General features: G+C 35.0%; 1 protein-coding gene across 2 annotated transcripts in view; it reads right to left on the minus strand.

The window, feature by feature from the left end:
* The window catches only part of LOC133535490 (calmodulin-binding transcription activator 1-like), a 202,284-nt gene that overhangs the window by 6,181 nt on the left and 180,579 nt on the right, over positions 1-15,524 (minus strand). For both annotated transcript variants that reach the window (XM_061875371.1, XM_061875370.1), the window contains exons 11-17: positions 14,026-14,104; positions 13,700-13,967; positions 10,944-11,377; positions 7,137-7,285; positions 5,508-5,569; positions 5,320-5,438; positions 974-1,042 (exon numbers count right to left, since the gene is read on the minus strand). In XM_061875371.1, coding sequence (XP_061731355.1) covers positions 974-1,042; positions 5,320-5,438; positions 5,508-5,569; positions 7,137-7,285; positions 10,944-11,377; positions 13,700-13,967; positions 14,026-14,104 — 1,180 coding nt within the window. The remainder of the gene's footprint in view (positions 1-973; positions 1,043-5,319; positions 5,439-5,507; positions 5,570-7,136; positions 7,286-10,943; positions 11,378-13,699; positions 13,968-14,025; positions 14,105-15,524) is intronic.

Consider the following 15,524-nt stretch of genomic DNA (forward strand, 5'->3'; position numbering starts at 1 on the left):
GTGCTGAAAATTGTGATTTCCCCTCAGGGATTAATAAAGTATTTGTGATTCTGATTCTGATGTTTTGTTAACTTCTTTTTATTTTACTTGACTTTTCAGTCTGGTGGAAAAAGTTTTGACATCCTGAACTGAAATATTAGAAGCTCTCAAAATAAAAAATAAAATATAAATAAAGTTTGGTTAATTAATTTAAACATACTTACTTATGATTTTACTGATTTGCGTATTATTGTTTTTTTCCCATTTGTATTGATTTGTTTGATATTAAATGCTTGTCATTTCATTACTTTGTCAAACAACCATAATATTATTATTTGTATTCTACTCTTACATGGGAAAAAACTACAATAAAAATGTAATTAAAAAAACCCGAAAACAATCCGTATGTAAAGAGAAAAAGCTAAAATATTTTCATTAATAATAATAATATACTTAGTCATAATATACAGAAATAATAAATATGTTTTCAGCATTTCTTTCACAATCAAAAATATCAATATGGCTGCTACATATTTTGACTTTTCAGTGGAAAAAAGTGAATGAAAGTAAGAAAAGTCTCAATACTTTGATGGACACTAGAGGCTCCAGATGTGGTATCGGCGGTGTGGACATTCCAGTATGGATCTGCACCTCACTTTGGACAACATCTTTTGCTCCGCTTTGGGGGCAATGTTAAATAGTGAGGGTTGTTTCAAAAAGGCTTTGTTAAACATTTTCTCATACCCAAACAAAGATTGTGCAAGAGGCTCAGGTAGTTTCTTCCTGAGAACAATGCACAGAGTGAACCCTCCCGTATCCAGCTTTTCAAAGCCAGAGACCAAGACGCAGCAATGAGGTTTTTAAGATCGTTTCCATTTAAACTTCCATTGAATTGTCTTGTAATCCAATTGTCTTCCATGTTTTACTGACATGGTATATGAGAGGAACATGATGGAGAGGGAATGCTCCTCCAGGAAGATGGACTCTGACCTACCTGCTTGTATCTCTTGTAGCAGCGCTGGATCACTGAGGCAATCTCCTTGCGTTGCTCCTGAATAGGACCCTGAGCACATGTGGAATATACACAAGTTGTTGAATAGGAGGACCATGAGCACATGTGGAATATACACAAGTTGTTGAATAGGAGGACCATGAGCACATGTGGAATATACACAAGTTGTTGAATCGGAGGACCATGAGCACATGTGGAATATACACCTTGTTGATGCAAGAAGGAAAACAAAGATCATACAAAAGAGAGAGCGACCAGAAGAATTAATATTATATGATGTAAAAATGCTAATTATCATATGATGTAAGAATTGTAAGAATGGTGATTATTATATGATGTAAGAATGGTGATTATTATATGATGTAAGAATGATGATTATTATATGATGTAAGAATGGTGATTATTATATGATGCAAGAATGATGATTATTATATGATGTAAGAATGGTGATTATTATATGATGTAAGAATGGTGATTATTATATGATTTAAGAATGGTGATTATTATATGATGTAAGAATGGTGATTATTATATGATGTAAGAATGGTGATTATTATATGATGAAAGAATGGTGATTATTACATGATGTAAGAATGGTGATTATTATATGATGTAAGAATGGTGATTATTACATGATGTAAGAATGGTGATTACTATATGATGTAAGAATGGTGATTATTAAATGATGTAAGAATGGTGATTATTATATGATGTAAGAATGGTGATTACTATATGATGTAAGAATGGTGATTATTAAATGATGTAAGAATGGTGATTATTATATGATGTAAGAATGGTGATTATTATATGATGTAAGAATGGTGATTATTACATGATGTAAGAATGGTGATTATTATATGATGAAAGAATGGTGATTATTATATGATGTAAGAATGGTGATTATTAAATGATGTAAGAATGGTGATTATTATATGATGTAAGAATGGTGATTATTAAATGATGTAAGAATGGTGATTATTATATGATGTAAGAATGGTGATTGTTATATGATGTAAGAATGGTGATTATTATATGATGTAAGAATGGTGATTATCAGATGACGTAAGAATGGTGATTATTATATGATGTAAGAATGGTGATTATTATATGATGTAAGAATGGTGATTATTATATGATGTAAGAATGGTGATTATTATATGATGTAAGAATGGTGATTATTATATGATGTAAGAATGGTGATTATTATATGATGTAAGAATGGTGATTATTACATGATGTAAGAATGGTGATTATTATATGATGTAAGAATGGTGATTATTATATGATGTAAGAATGGTGATTATTATATGATGTAAGAATGGTGATTATTATATGATGTAAGAATGGTGATTATTATATGATGTAAGAATGGTGATTATTATATGATGAAAGAATGGTGATTATTATATGATGTAAGAATGGTGATTATTAAATGATGTAAGAATGGTGATTATTATATGATGTAAGAATGGTGATTATTAAATGATGTAAGAATGGTGATTATTATATGATGTAAGAATGGTGATTGTTATATGATGTAAGAATGGTGATTATTATATGATGTAAGAATGGTGATTATCAGATGACGTAAGAATGGTGATTATTATATGATGTAAGAATGGTGATTATTATATGATGTAAGAATGGTGATTATTATATGATGTAAGAATGGTGATTATTATATGATGTAAGAATGGTGATTATTATATGATGTAAGAATGGTGATTATTATATGATGTAAGAATGGTGATTATTACATGATGTAAGAATGGTGATTATTATATGATGTAAGAATGGTGATTATTAAATGATGTAAGAATGGTGATTATTAAATGATGTAAGAATGGTGATTATTATATGATGTAAGAATGGTGATTGTTATATGATGTAAGAATGGTGATTATTATATGATGTAAGAATGGTGATTATCAGATGACGTAAGAATGGTGATTATTATATGATGTAAGAATGGTGATTATTATATGATGTAAGAATGGTGATTATTATATGATGTAAGAATGGTGATTATTATATGATTTAAGAATGGTGATTATTATATGATGTAAGAATGGTGATTATTATATGATGAAAGAATGGTGATTATTATATGATGTAAGAATGGTGATTATTAAATGATGTAAGAATGGTGATTATTATATGATGTAAGAATGGTGATTATTAAATGATGTAAGAATGGTGATTATTATATGATGTAAGAATGGTGATTGTTATATGATGTAAGAATGGTGATTATTATATGATGTAAGAATGGTGATTATCAGATGACGTAAGAATGGTGATTATTATATGATGTAAGAATGGTGATTATTATATGATGTAAGAATGGTGATTATTATATGATGTAAGAATGGTGATTATTATATGATGTAAGAATGGTGATTATTACATGATGTAAGAATGGTGATTATTATATGATGTAAGAATGGTGATTATTATATGATGTAAGAATGGTGATTATTATATGATGTAAGAATGGTGATTATTATATGATGTAAGAATGGTGATTATTACATGATGTAAGAATGGTGATTATTATATGATGTAAGAATGGTGATTATTATATGATGTAAGAATGGTGATTATTATATGATGTAAGAATGGTGATTATTATATGATGTAAGAATGGTGATTATTACATGATGTAAGAATGGTGATTATTACATGATGTAAGAATGGTGATTATTATATGATGTAAGAATGGTGATTATTATATGATGTAAGAATGGTGATTATTATATGATGTAAGAATGGTGATTATTATATGATGTAAGAATGGTGATTATTATATGATGTAAGAATGGTGATTATTATATGATGTAAGAATGGTGATTATTATATGATGTAAGAATGGTGATTATTACATGATGTAAGAATGGTGATTATTATATGATGTAAGAATGGTGATTATTATATGATGTAAGAATGGTGATTATTACATGATGTAAAAATGGTGATTATTATATGATGTAAGAATGGTGATTATTATATGATGTAAGAATGGTGATTATTATATGATGTAAGAATGGTGATCATTACATGATGTAAGAATGGTGATTATTATATGATGTAAGAATGGTGATTATTATATGATGTAAGAATAGTGATTATTATATGATGTAAGAATGGTGATTATTATATGATGTAAGAATGGTGATTATTACATGATGTAAGAATGGTGATTATTATATGATGTAAGAATGGTGATTATTATATGATGTAAGAATGGTGATTATTATATGATGTAAGAATGGTGATTATTATATGATGCAAGAATGGTGATTATTATATGATGTAAGAATGGTGATGATTATATGATGTAAGAATGGTGATTATTATATGATGTAAGAATGGTGATCATTACATGATGTAAGAATGGTGATTATTATATGATGTAAGAATGGTGGTTATTATATGATGTAAGAATGGTGATTATTATATGATGTAAGAATGGTGATTATTAAATGATGCAAGAATGGTGATTATTATATGATGTAAGAATGGTGATTATTATATGATGTAAGAATGGTGATTATTACATGATGTAAGAATGGTGATTATTATATGATGTAAGAATGGTGATTATTATATGATGTAAGAATGGTGATTATTACATGATGTAAGAATGGTGATTATTATATGATGTAAGAATGGTGATTATTATATGATGTAAGAATGGTGATTATTACATGATGTAAGAATGGTGATTATTATATGATGTAAGAATGGTGATTATTATATGATGTAAGAATGGTGATTATTACATGATGTAAGAATGGTGATTATTATATGATGTAAGAATGGTGATTATTATATGATGTAAGAATGGTGATTATTATATGATGTAAGAATGGTGATTATTATATGATGTAAGAATGGTGATTATTATATGATGTAAGAATGGTGATTACTATATGATGTAAGAATGGTGATTATTATATGATGTAAGACTGGAGCATACGATGCTTGTGGACTTGGGGGCGCAGCTTTTTCACTTCAACACTGAACTGATCATCTTCTAATCGTATTCAGTCAAGCTGAAGCTTAAGTCAGGCAGATTTGGAGATAAGTACTAACCAAGCACGCTTATGACAAAAATAAAATACAAGACCTAATCAAACGAAAGTACAGTTTCACCACTTTAGTCATCATTTTTGGCACTTAAGACACTTTTCTAAGACTTGAGCTGCAGACTTCCTGTTTTGTGTGATGATGTCATTACTGCCACACCTGGTGGAAAAGTGTATTGCAGCCCACAAATATCTTTTGGCGCCGGCCCTATGGCTAAGAAAGACGTCTGTGAGGGATACCTTGTGTTTTCGAAGGGAGTGCAGAGCGTTCCTGACCGTCTCGTTCAGCGCTCTCTGCTCTGCTTCTGTCATGGCCAGAAAAGAGGAGGAGCCTGTTTTCAAGCGTTCTCCTTTCATAGCTGTGGAGAGGGAGCAGTTCCAGTCAAAGACCGAGGACAGGTCTCGCTTTGCTGGGGGACTCTGCTCACCCTCGGGCCCTGAGTGAGAGCTTGCTTTAGGGCCAGGAGTCTGGGGCTTGGCATCCAGGAACCTGTGGTGGGCAGCACAGCACACATCTGAGCCAACACTCTAACACACATTATATATATATATATATATATATATATATATATATATATATATATATATATATATATATATATATATATATATATATATATATATATATATATATATATATATATAATGTATACATTGTGTAAATGCTAAATACAAATAGAATACAACAAATGCTTTTCAACTTATATTCAAGTGAATAGACTGCAAAGACAAGTATATTTTGTTCACACTGACAAACTAAATAATCATGAAGTTAGAATGTAATGGCAGCAACACATGTCAAAGAAAGGCATTTTTACCAGTGTGTTACATGGCCTTTCCTTTGAACAACACTCAGTGCAGGTTTGGGAATTGAGGAGACACATTTTTAAGTATACACCCCCATACCATCACACATGCTGACTACCACACTTTCACCCTACAACAATCACTAATACACCCCCATACCATCACACATGCTGACTACCACACTTTCACCCTACAACAATCACTAATACACCCCCATACCATCACACATGCTGACTACCACACTTTCACCCTACAACAATCACTAATACACCCCCATACCATCACACATGCTGAATACCACACTTTCCCCCTAGAACAGTCCCTGTGGTTCTATTCCTCTTTGGTCCAGAGGACATCGCGTCCACAGTCTCTAAAAACAATTTGAAATGTGGACTCGTCAGACCACAGAAAACTCTTCCACTTTGCATCAGTCCATCTTAAATGAGCTTGGGCACAGCGAAGAGTTTCTGGGTGTTGTTGATAAATGGCTTTGGCTTTGCAGAGTAGAGTTTTAACTTGCATTTACAGATGTAGCGACCAACTGTAGTTACTGACAGTGCTTTTCTGAAGTGTTCCTGAGCCCATGCGGTGATATCATTTACACACTGATGTGGCTTTTTGATGCAGTAGCGCCTGAGGGATGGAAGGTGTGTAATATCATGGCTTACATGCAGTGATTTCTCCACATTCTCTGAACCTTTTGATGATATTACGGAGCGTAGATGGTGAAATCCCTCAATTCCTTGCAATAGCTGTTTGAGAAATGTTGTTCTTAAACAATTTGCTCAGGCATTTGTTGACAAAGTGGTGACCCTCGCCCCGTCCTTGTTTGTGAATGAGTGAGCATTTCATGGAAGCTGCTTTTATACCCAATCATGGCACTCACCTGTTCCCAATTAGCTTGTTCTCCTGTGGCATGTTCCAAATAAGAGCATTCCTCAATCTTCTCACTCTTTTTTGCCACTTGTGCCAGCTTTTTTTGAACATGTTGCAAGCAACCAATTCCAAATGAGATAATATTTGCAAAAAAAATAGGAAAGTTTGTCAGTGTGAACATGAAATATCTTGTCTTTGCAGTCTATTCAATTGAATATAAGTTGAAAAGGATTTGTTGTATTCTCTTTTTATTTAGCATGTACACAACCTGACAACTTCACTGTTTTTGTAGTTTGTATATATATATATATATATATATATATATATATATATATATATAAAACATATATATATAAATATAAAATCCAATGCACCTTTCCACTTGAGCAAGATAAGCAGCCAGTAATCTGACATCCCTGCTGAGTCCAAGTCTTCCAGAGTCGGTGTCAGTCTCCATAGTTCCGTGTTCAAGTCCAGCGGCGGACGTCTCCATGATGTGATCAGCGAGCATGGAGACGTCCAACTGCAAAACACACACACGCGCATGGATTCAATTATCTGCTTTGACTCAGGATTGAGAAAAACAAGAGTGGGTTTCCAGAGCACCAATTTCTCGGAATCGCTTGGCAATTTGTCAAAATATTCCCTTAAGTGTTGTTGAGAGGGGGCGTGGTCACACAGCAAGATGGTACGCTAAAGTTTGGCAACGTTTTACTAGAAAACTGTAATGATTGCAGGAGTACTGTCTCTTTAAGAGCAGGAACACACAGCATGCAAAGGGTTCACGTCACCTGGAGTAAATAGGACAGGTGCTACTAGGCTTACTATGTTAGCTAGAACCTCTTCAGCTGCAATGAATGTCTTCTGATGGAAATAAGCCTGGCGAGGGTGAGAGTGAGACTAGTTTAGAGGCCGACGTATTCGCTCCAGTTCAAGTCTGCCGCTAGAGTCTCTTTTGCCGAGTAGCAAGACTCAGGACAGGAGGGACCGAGGTCACCGAGCACTGACTCACTTTGTGGTCAAAAGCTTGCAACTGTTTGGCACTGTGCTCCTGCTTTTCGGTAGGGGAATGTTCAATTGTAGTCGGGTTTTCCTCCTCATGGATATTTCACTCAGTCATGATATCACACAGGTGGATGTCAGAAAGTAGAACATGTTGTCAAAGTTCTTTCATGTCGGGAATTCAACTTCTTATATGAAACTAAGAAGTTTGTTTTCATGTTGATCAGTATCACTTACAGTTCTTGAAAAGCCCACATTTTATGAGATTTGTGGTTTTCATAAGCTGGAAGCTACAATCATCAAAATTATTTCAAAAGCAGCTTTGAAACATCTTAAGTGGGATTTTATGATCCTGTCATCCTTTACTTTCACTTTCAACATCTAAACACACTTCTGCACAATATGACATATATTTGACTTTCACATGTATCTCTTCTACGGACATCAGGAGGATCACATGACTAAATGTGACTAAATATCAATACATGGGACTCAATGTCACTAAACGTTACTGTATGTGACTAAAGGTGACTAAATCAGACCAAATGAGACTAAATGAGATTAAATATTACTATGTGACTAAAGGTTACTAATTGTGACTAAATGTGAATAAATGTTAATAAACGTGACTAAACGTTACTAAATGAGACTTAATGTTATTAAATGTTACTAAAGGTGACTAAATGAGACTAAATGTTACTAAATGAGACTAAATGTTACTAAATGAGACTAAATGTTACTGAATGCAACTAAATGAGACTAAAGGTGATTAAATGTGACTAAGTGTTACTAAATGTGACTAAATGTTTCTAGATGTGACTAAATGAGACTAAATGTTACTAAATGAGAATGAATGCTACTAAATGTTACTAAAGGTGATTTAATGTGACTAAGTGTGACTAATGAGACTAAATGTTACTAAATGTTACTAAATGAGACTTAATGTTACTAAATGTTACTAAATGAAACTAAATGTTACTAAATGAGACTAAATGTTACTAAATGCAACTAAATGAGACTAAAGGTGATTACATGTGACTAAGTGTTACTAAATGTGACTAAATGTTTCTAAATGTTACTAAATGTTTCTAAATGTTACTAAATGAGACTAAATGTTACTAAATGTTACTAAATGTTACGAAATGAGACTTAATGTTACTAAATGAGACTAAATGTTACTAAATGAGACTAAATGTTACTAAATGTTACTGTGACTAAATGAGACTAAATATTAAAAAATGAGATTAAATGTTACTAAAGGAGACTAAATGTTACTAAATGAGACTAAATGTTACTAAAGGTGACTAAATGTGACTAAGTGTGACTAATGAGATTAAATGTTACTAAATGTGACTAAATGTTTCTAAATGTTACTAAATGAGACTAAATGTTACTGTGACTAAATGAGACTAAATGTTACTAAAGGTGACTAAATGTGACTAAATGTGACTAAATGTTACTAAATGACACTAAATGTTACTGTTACTAAATGAGACTAAATGTGACTAAATGTTACTGTGACTAAATGAGACTAAATATTACTAAATGAGACTAAATGTTACTAATTGAGAGTAAATGTTACTAAATGAGACTAAATGTTACTAATTGAGACTAAATGTTACTAAAGGTGACTAAATGAGACTAAATATTACTCACTGTGACTAAATGTTACTAAATGAGACTAAATGTTACTGTGACTAAATGAGACTAAATATTACTAAATGAGACTAAATGTTACTAAATGAGACTAAATGTTACTAATTGAGACTAAATGTTACTAAAGGTGACTAAATGTTACTAAATGAGACTAAATGTTACTAAAGGTGACTAAAGGTGACTAAATGAGACTAAATGCTACTAAATGAGACTAAATGTTACTAATTGTTACTAAAAGAGACTAAATGTTACTAAATGAGACTAAATGTTAATAAATGTTACTAAATAATGGGTTGTACTTGTATAGCGCTTTTCTACCTTCAAGGTACTCAAAGCGCTTTGACACTACTTCCACATTTACCCATTCACACACACATTCACACACTGATGGAGGGAGCTGCCATGCAAGGCGCCAACCAGCACCCATCAGGAGCAAGGGTGAAGTGTCTTGCTCAGGACACAACGGACGTGACGACGTTGGTACCAGGTGGGATTTGAACCAGGGACCCTCGGGTTGCGCACGGCCACTCTCCCACTGCGTCACACCGTCTAAATGTGACTAAATGAGACTAAATGTTAATAAATTTTACTAAATGAGACTAAAGGTGATTAAATGTGACTGTTACTAAATGTGACCAAATGTTACTGTGACTAAATGTTACTAAATGAGACAAAAGGTGATTAAATGTGACTAAGTGTTACTAAATGTGACTAAATGTGACCAAATGTTTCTAAATGTTACTAAATGAGACTAAATGTTACTAAATGAGACTAAATGTTACTAAAGGTGACTAAATGAGACTAAATGTTATTAAATGAGACTAAATGTTACTAAATGGGACTAAATGTTACTCAAGGTGACTAAATGAGACTAAATGTTACTAAATGAGACTACATTTTACTAAAGGAGACTAAATGTTACTAAATGAGACTAAATGTTAGTAAATGTTACTAAAGGTGATTAAATATGATTAAGTGTTACTAAATGAGACTAAATGTTACTAAATGTTCCTGCCTGTACTTTATTGAATGTTGTGGTTTCCCACAGCAGGTGCCAGTGTTTGTCTTTGTTTACATGTGTTCTGCGTGCTGATTGGCTGGGAGGTGTGAAAGGGGCGGAGAATGTGAGAAGATTGGGGCGTGGCGTGATGGAACTGAGGTTCTGTTTGTGTCTCCGTTGTTTATTTCCACTACAGCCTACAGTAGTGACGTACGGATTGTAGTTAAGTGATGCCTTGGCGCACCACTAGATGGTGCAACAGAGACAGTGCATCACTAGATGGTGCAGCAGAGACAGTGCACCACTAGATGGCGCAGCAGAGACAGTGCACCACTAGATGGCGGAGCAGAGACAGTGCATCACTAGATGGCGCAGCAGACAGTGCACCACTAGATGGCGCAGCAGAGACAGTGCACCACTAGATGGCGCAGCAGAGACAGTGCACCACTAGATGGCGCAGCAAAGACAGTGCGTGGATGATATAATGGCTGTCTTAGGACAAGCCAGAGTGTTTCCATCTTACCTGCAAGTCCTGGCTGGTCTCCTGATAGGTCAGCAGCTCCTCCCCCCTGTCACTCACAACTCTTTGGCGCAGGTGGACCGCCAGTCGATCTTTACCCACAATCCTCCTGGCCAGGCTGCGCTGCCCCTGACTCCACCTGGCGCCCCCTGCTGGTGCCCCGACCCTGGCCTGCAGGTGGGAGAAGGAGGCGCTGGCGGAGAGCCGGGGACAGTCGGGGGGAGGTTGGGCGTGCAGAGGGGAGGGCTGAGCGCTCGAACTGAGGCGGGATTTCAGGTTGCTGGAGACGGAGCTAGAAAGTTGCTGCTGGTTGGCTTTCAGTCTCTTCGCCGGGGGTGGACCCGTCTGCTCTCCCTGGGTCGCCTGCGAGGTTCTGAGTCCTGCCTGGCTCCAGGACTGGTTGTTGGACTGATTCTCTGTCCTTGCTCTCCTTAGCTCTGATGTCAAATAACAATGTGATGTTCTAGAGTCGTACTTCTCTAACATGTTGTTGTACAACTCTTGCTTCTCCAACTACCACAACTTGAAATACATCAGCCTAGTAGACCTAAGTATTCATTAAGTACCAGCATAATGACAACATTAAATACAGTAGTGTAGTAGACCTAAGTATTCATTAAGTACCAGCATAATGACAACATTAAATACAGTAGTGTAGTAGACCTAAGTATTCATTAAGTACCACCATAATGACAACATTAAATACAGTAGTGTAGTAGACCTAAGTATTCATTAAGTACCACCATCATGACAACATTAATACAGTAGTGTAGTAGACCTAAGTATTCATTAAGTACCACCATGACAACATTAAATACAGTAGTGTAGTAGACCTAAGTATTCATTAAGTAACACCATAATGACAACATTAATACAGTAGTGTAGTAGACCTAAGTATTCATTAGGTACCACCTTAACATATTCAAAAAGACTCGAGGCTGTATTTTCGGCCAAAGGTACATCAACTAAGTATTGATCAAAGGCTGCCAATACTCATGTACATGTCATTTTTGATGTGTGTGTTTTTATTTTTAATACATTTGCTGAATAAAGACAAATACTTTTTCACATTGTCATCATAGGGAACTCTGTGAAGAATTTTGAGGAGAAAAAATTTATATAGTCTATTTTGGAATAAGGCTGTGAAATGTGGAAAAAGTGAAGCGCTGTGAATACTTTCTAGAAGCACTGCATGTTGTAGTTGTCATATCAACCCCCTACTACATAAACTCTATGTGATAATCTACTTTATAAACTCTATATGACAATGTACAATGTAAATAGTCATGGAAATAAAGAAAACACATTGAATGAGGAGAAGGTGTTTTCCAAACTTTTGGCCTGTACTATACATGTATACATACATATACACATGTTATACAAACATATACACACATATATATATATATATATATATATATATATATATATATATATATATATATATCCACTGTATATATATATATATATTAGGGCTGGGCAACGATTAAAAATTTTAATCGAAGTTAATCGCACTATTTCTCAGATTAATCGCAATTAACTGCATTGTATACGCAAAGCCCAATAATGAATTCAAAAGTAGTGTGTACTGCACCTTTATTGGAATATTCTCCCACATGAACAAAAGCGCCAAAACATTTGTTGTGCAAACACAATTTAAATCAGTCCATGTTAAACAGTAGCAGTTAAATAGCATATTTGATGAAAATCAACTCAAAAAATGTAAATACAAACATTTAAGCTTATTGCCACTGCCAGGGTATTTAAGTTATCCTGTTTGTTATGGAAAATAAATATAATCTACATACAAATCTCTGAGCCACAATCATAACATCTGAACAGGCAATTTCTGAAGTAACAGCAGAAACATTTTTTTTATCAGGGATCTTATGTTTAAAAAAACCTATATGATAGGTAGTGGGCTGTTTTAGGGAATTTTTGATCAAATTATCCTTACTAGCAATATTAATAATGTTGTGTTTATTCTGCGTAGTGCACTTAAAATAATTATGACCATATCTAGGAATTGATATGATGGGAATTTTCCGATTGTTTGCTTGGTGCTTTGATAAACTGAACGCATCATATACATGGTACTATATTGTGATGTTATGAGCCAGGGAAAAAAAGAACTACCCTACCCAGCATGCAACAGGAGTGACGAGCATGCGGGTTAGCCCGGTATAGGTTGTGTCGCCATGACAGCATCTTGTATGTTGTGATTTGCACGCTCTGAAAGCAAACGTTAAGAACTCAGCCAACACACCTCGTCTGCATTATTCATAAATAGACAGACAACACAAATACTCCGCTGCTTCACAGGCCGCTGGATGTAGCCGGCAAAGTATTCCCATGCTAGCTAGCCGGTCTAGCAAGCACGCATCATTCAGTCCAAAACGGCCCGATCTATCCACATCCAGAATTGTCTGGCGGTCGTAAGTGATCCCGGAGTGACCACGCTGTAAGCAAGCCATGAAATTTGCAGATTTGTCGGGTATTTTTGCCAAATGTTCTATCTTTACCAAGAGCCCCTCGATGCCGAAGCCAATTTGGGCAACGCCGTCTTGTTAAGAAAAGGCGTTAACAAAATAAAAGCATGTAAACAACATACGCAAATGTGCGATAAAATAATTGTCGGCGTTAATAGATTGATGAGTTAACTCGTAATTAACGCATTAATTTGCCCACCCCTGATATATATATATATATATAAATATATATAGTTAGCAGAGTGTCAGACATGCAGTAAGACTTCTCACCAGGGTTAGCGTTGGAAGAGCGAGCGTTGGTTATTCTGGCGAGCTCGGCACCTTCTCTCCAGCGGTCCATCCAAGCATCAACGGCCTGGCCTTGAGCCTGAGGACTCTGCTGCAGCTGCTCCAGGAGCTCAGCCAATCGCGTGTGGCCCCGGGATCTGGCGATGTTGAGCGGCAGGCGTCCCAGAGAGTCGGGGATGGCCAACGCCCGCGGGTCCCACTGGTACAGCACCAGCGCCGCATCGGTGTGACCCAGAGCACACGCCCACATCTGGAAGGTGGCGGGTTAGATCGGAGCATGCAGGACATGGTGAGCACTGAGCACCCACCAGTGGTGTGCAGGAGAAGTGGTCCACGTTGAGAGGGTCCACCTCCAGCTCCAGGTCGATGCTGTCAGCGTGCTTGGTTCTGCACAGCAAAATGAGCACATGATATAGAATAGAATAGAATAGAAAGTACTTTATTGATCCCATGGGGAAATCAGCACCACAGTTCGCTCAGAATAAACCATAATAATAATAAATACTATATGACATATATTATATATACAATATATGAATAGGATAAATATATTCTACATTTAAGTGCAGTCAAGGAACATATGCATTATACAGTCTGATGGCTGTCGGTATGAAGGACCTCCTGTGTGGTTGGTTCCGTGTTACATTTAGGGAGTCTGAGCCTTCCATTGAACATGCTCATTCTCTCCGCAAGGTCCGAGAGAGGTGTTGTCCATAATGGCTAGGAGTTTTGCCGGACTTCTTCTCTCTGACACCACCGCCAGAGAGTCCAGCTCCACTCCCACCACGTTACTGGCCTTCTCTACCAACTTGTCCAGTCTGTTTGCGTCCCTCACTCTCAGCCCGCTGCCCCAGCAGGCAGCGGCGTACAAAAAGGTGCTCGCCACCACCGAATCGTAGAACATCTTCAACATCTTTGTACAGACGTTGAAGGATCCTAGCCTCCTGAGGAAGTAGAGGCAGCTCTGTCCCTTCTCGTAGAGGACCTGAGCGTGTTTTCACCCATTCAGCTTGAAACATGTTTGTGTGAATGTATTTATTAGGATTCTTTTTGATCATTATTGCTGTGTGAATTTCCGAGCATTCACACATAGAAACATCATCTATCTATTATGATTATTTTTATCATTATTATTATTGTGTGAATGTACAAGCATTTACACATAAAAATATCATCTATTTATTATGATTATTTTAATCAATAGTATTGTTATTGTGTGAATGTCCAAGCACTGATAAAAATCATCTATTCATTCAGATTATTATAATTGTTATTATTGTGTGAATGTCCAAGCATTCACAAAAAGAAAAATCATCTATTTATTATGATCTATATTATTATTATTATTATTGTGTGAATGTCCAAGCATTCACACAGAGAAACATCATCTATCTATTATGATAATTTTTTATCATCATTAATATTATTGCGTGAATGTCCAAGCATTCACACATAGAAACATCATCCATCTATTAAAATTATTTTTATCATTATTATTATTATTATTATTGTGTGAAAGTCCACACATTTACACATATAACTATTATCTATTTATTATTATTATTGAGGGAATGTCCAAGCATTTACACAGAGAAAAATCATCTATTTATTATGATTACTATTTATGTTATTATTGTGTGAATGTACAAGCATTCACACAGAAAAATCATCTATTTATTATGATCTATATTATCATTATTATTGTGTGAATGTCCAAACATTCACACATTAAAAAATCATCTATTTATCATGATTATTTTTATCAATATTATTATTATTATTATTGTGTGAATGTCCAAGCATTCAC

This window comes from Nerophis ophidion, linkage group LG16 (genome assembly GCF_033978795.1).
Source record: "Nerophis ophidion isolate RoL-2023_Sa linkage group LG16, RoL_Noph_v1.0, whole genome shotgun sequence".
NCBI classification, from domain to species: Eukaryota; Metazoa; Chordata; class Actinopteri; order Syngnathiformes; family Syngnathidae; genus Nerophis; species Nerophis ophidion.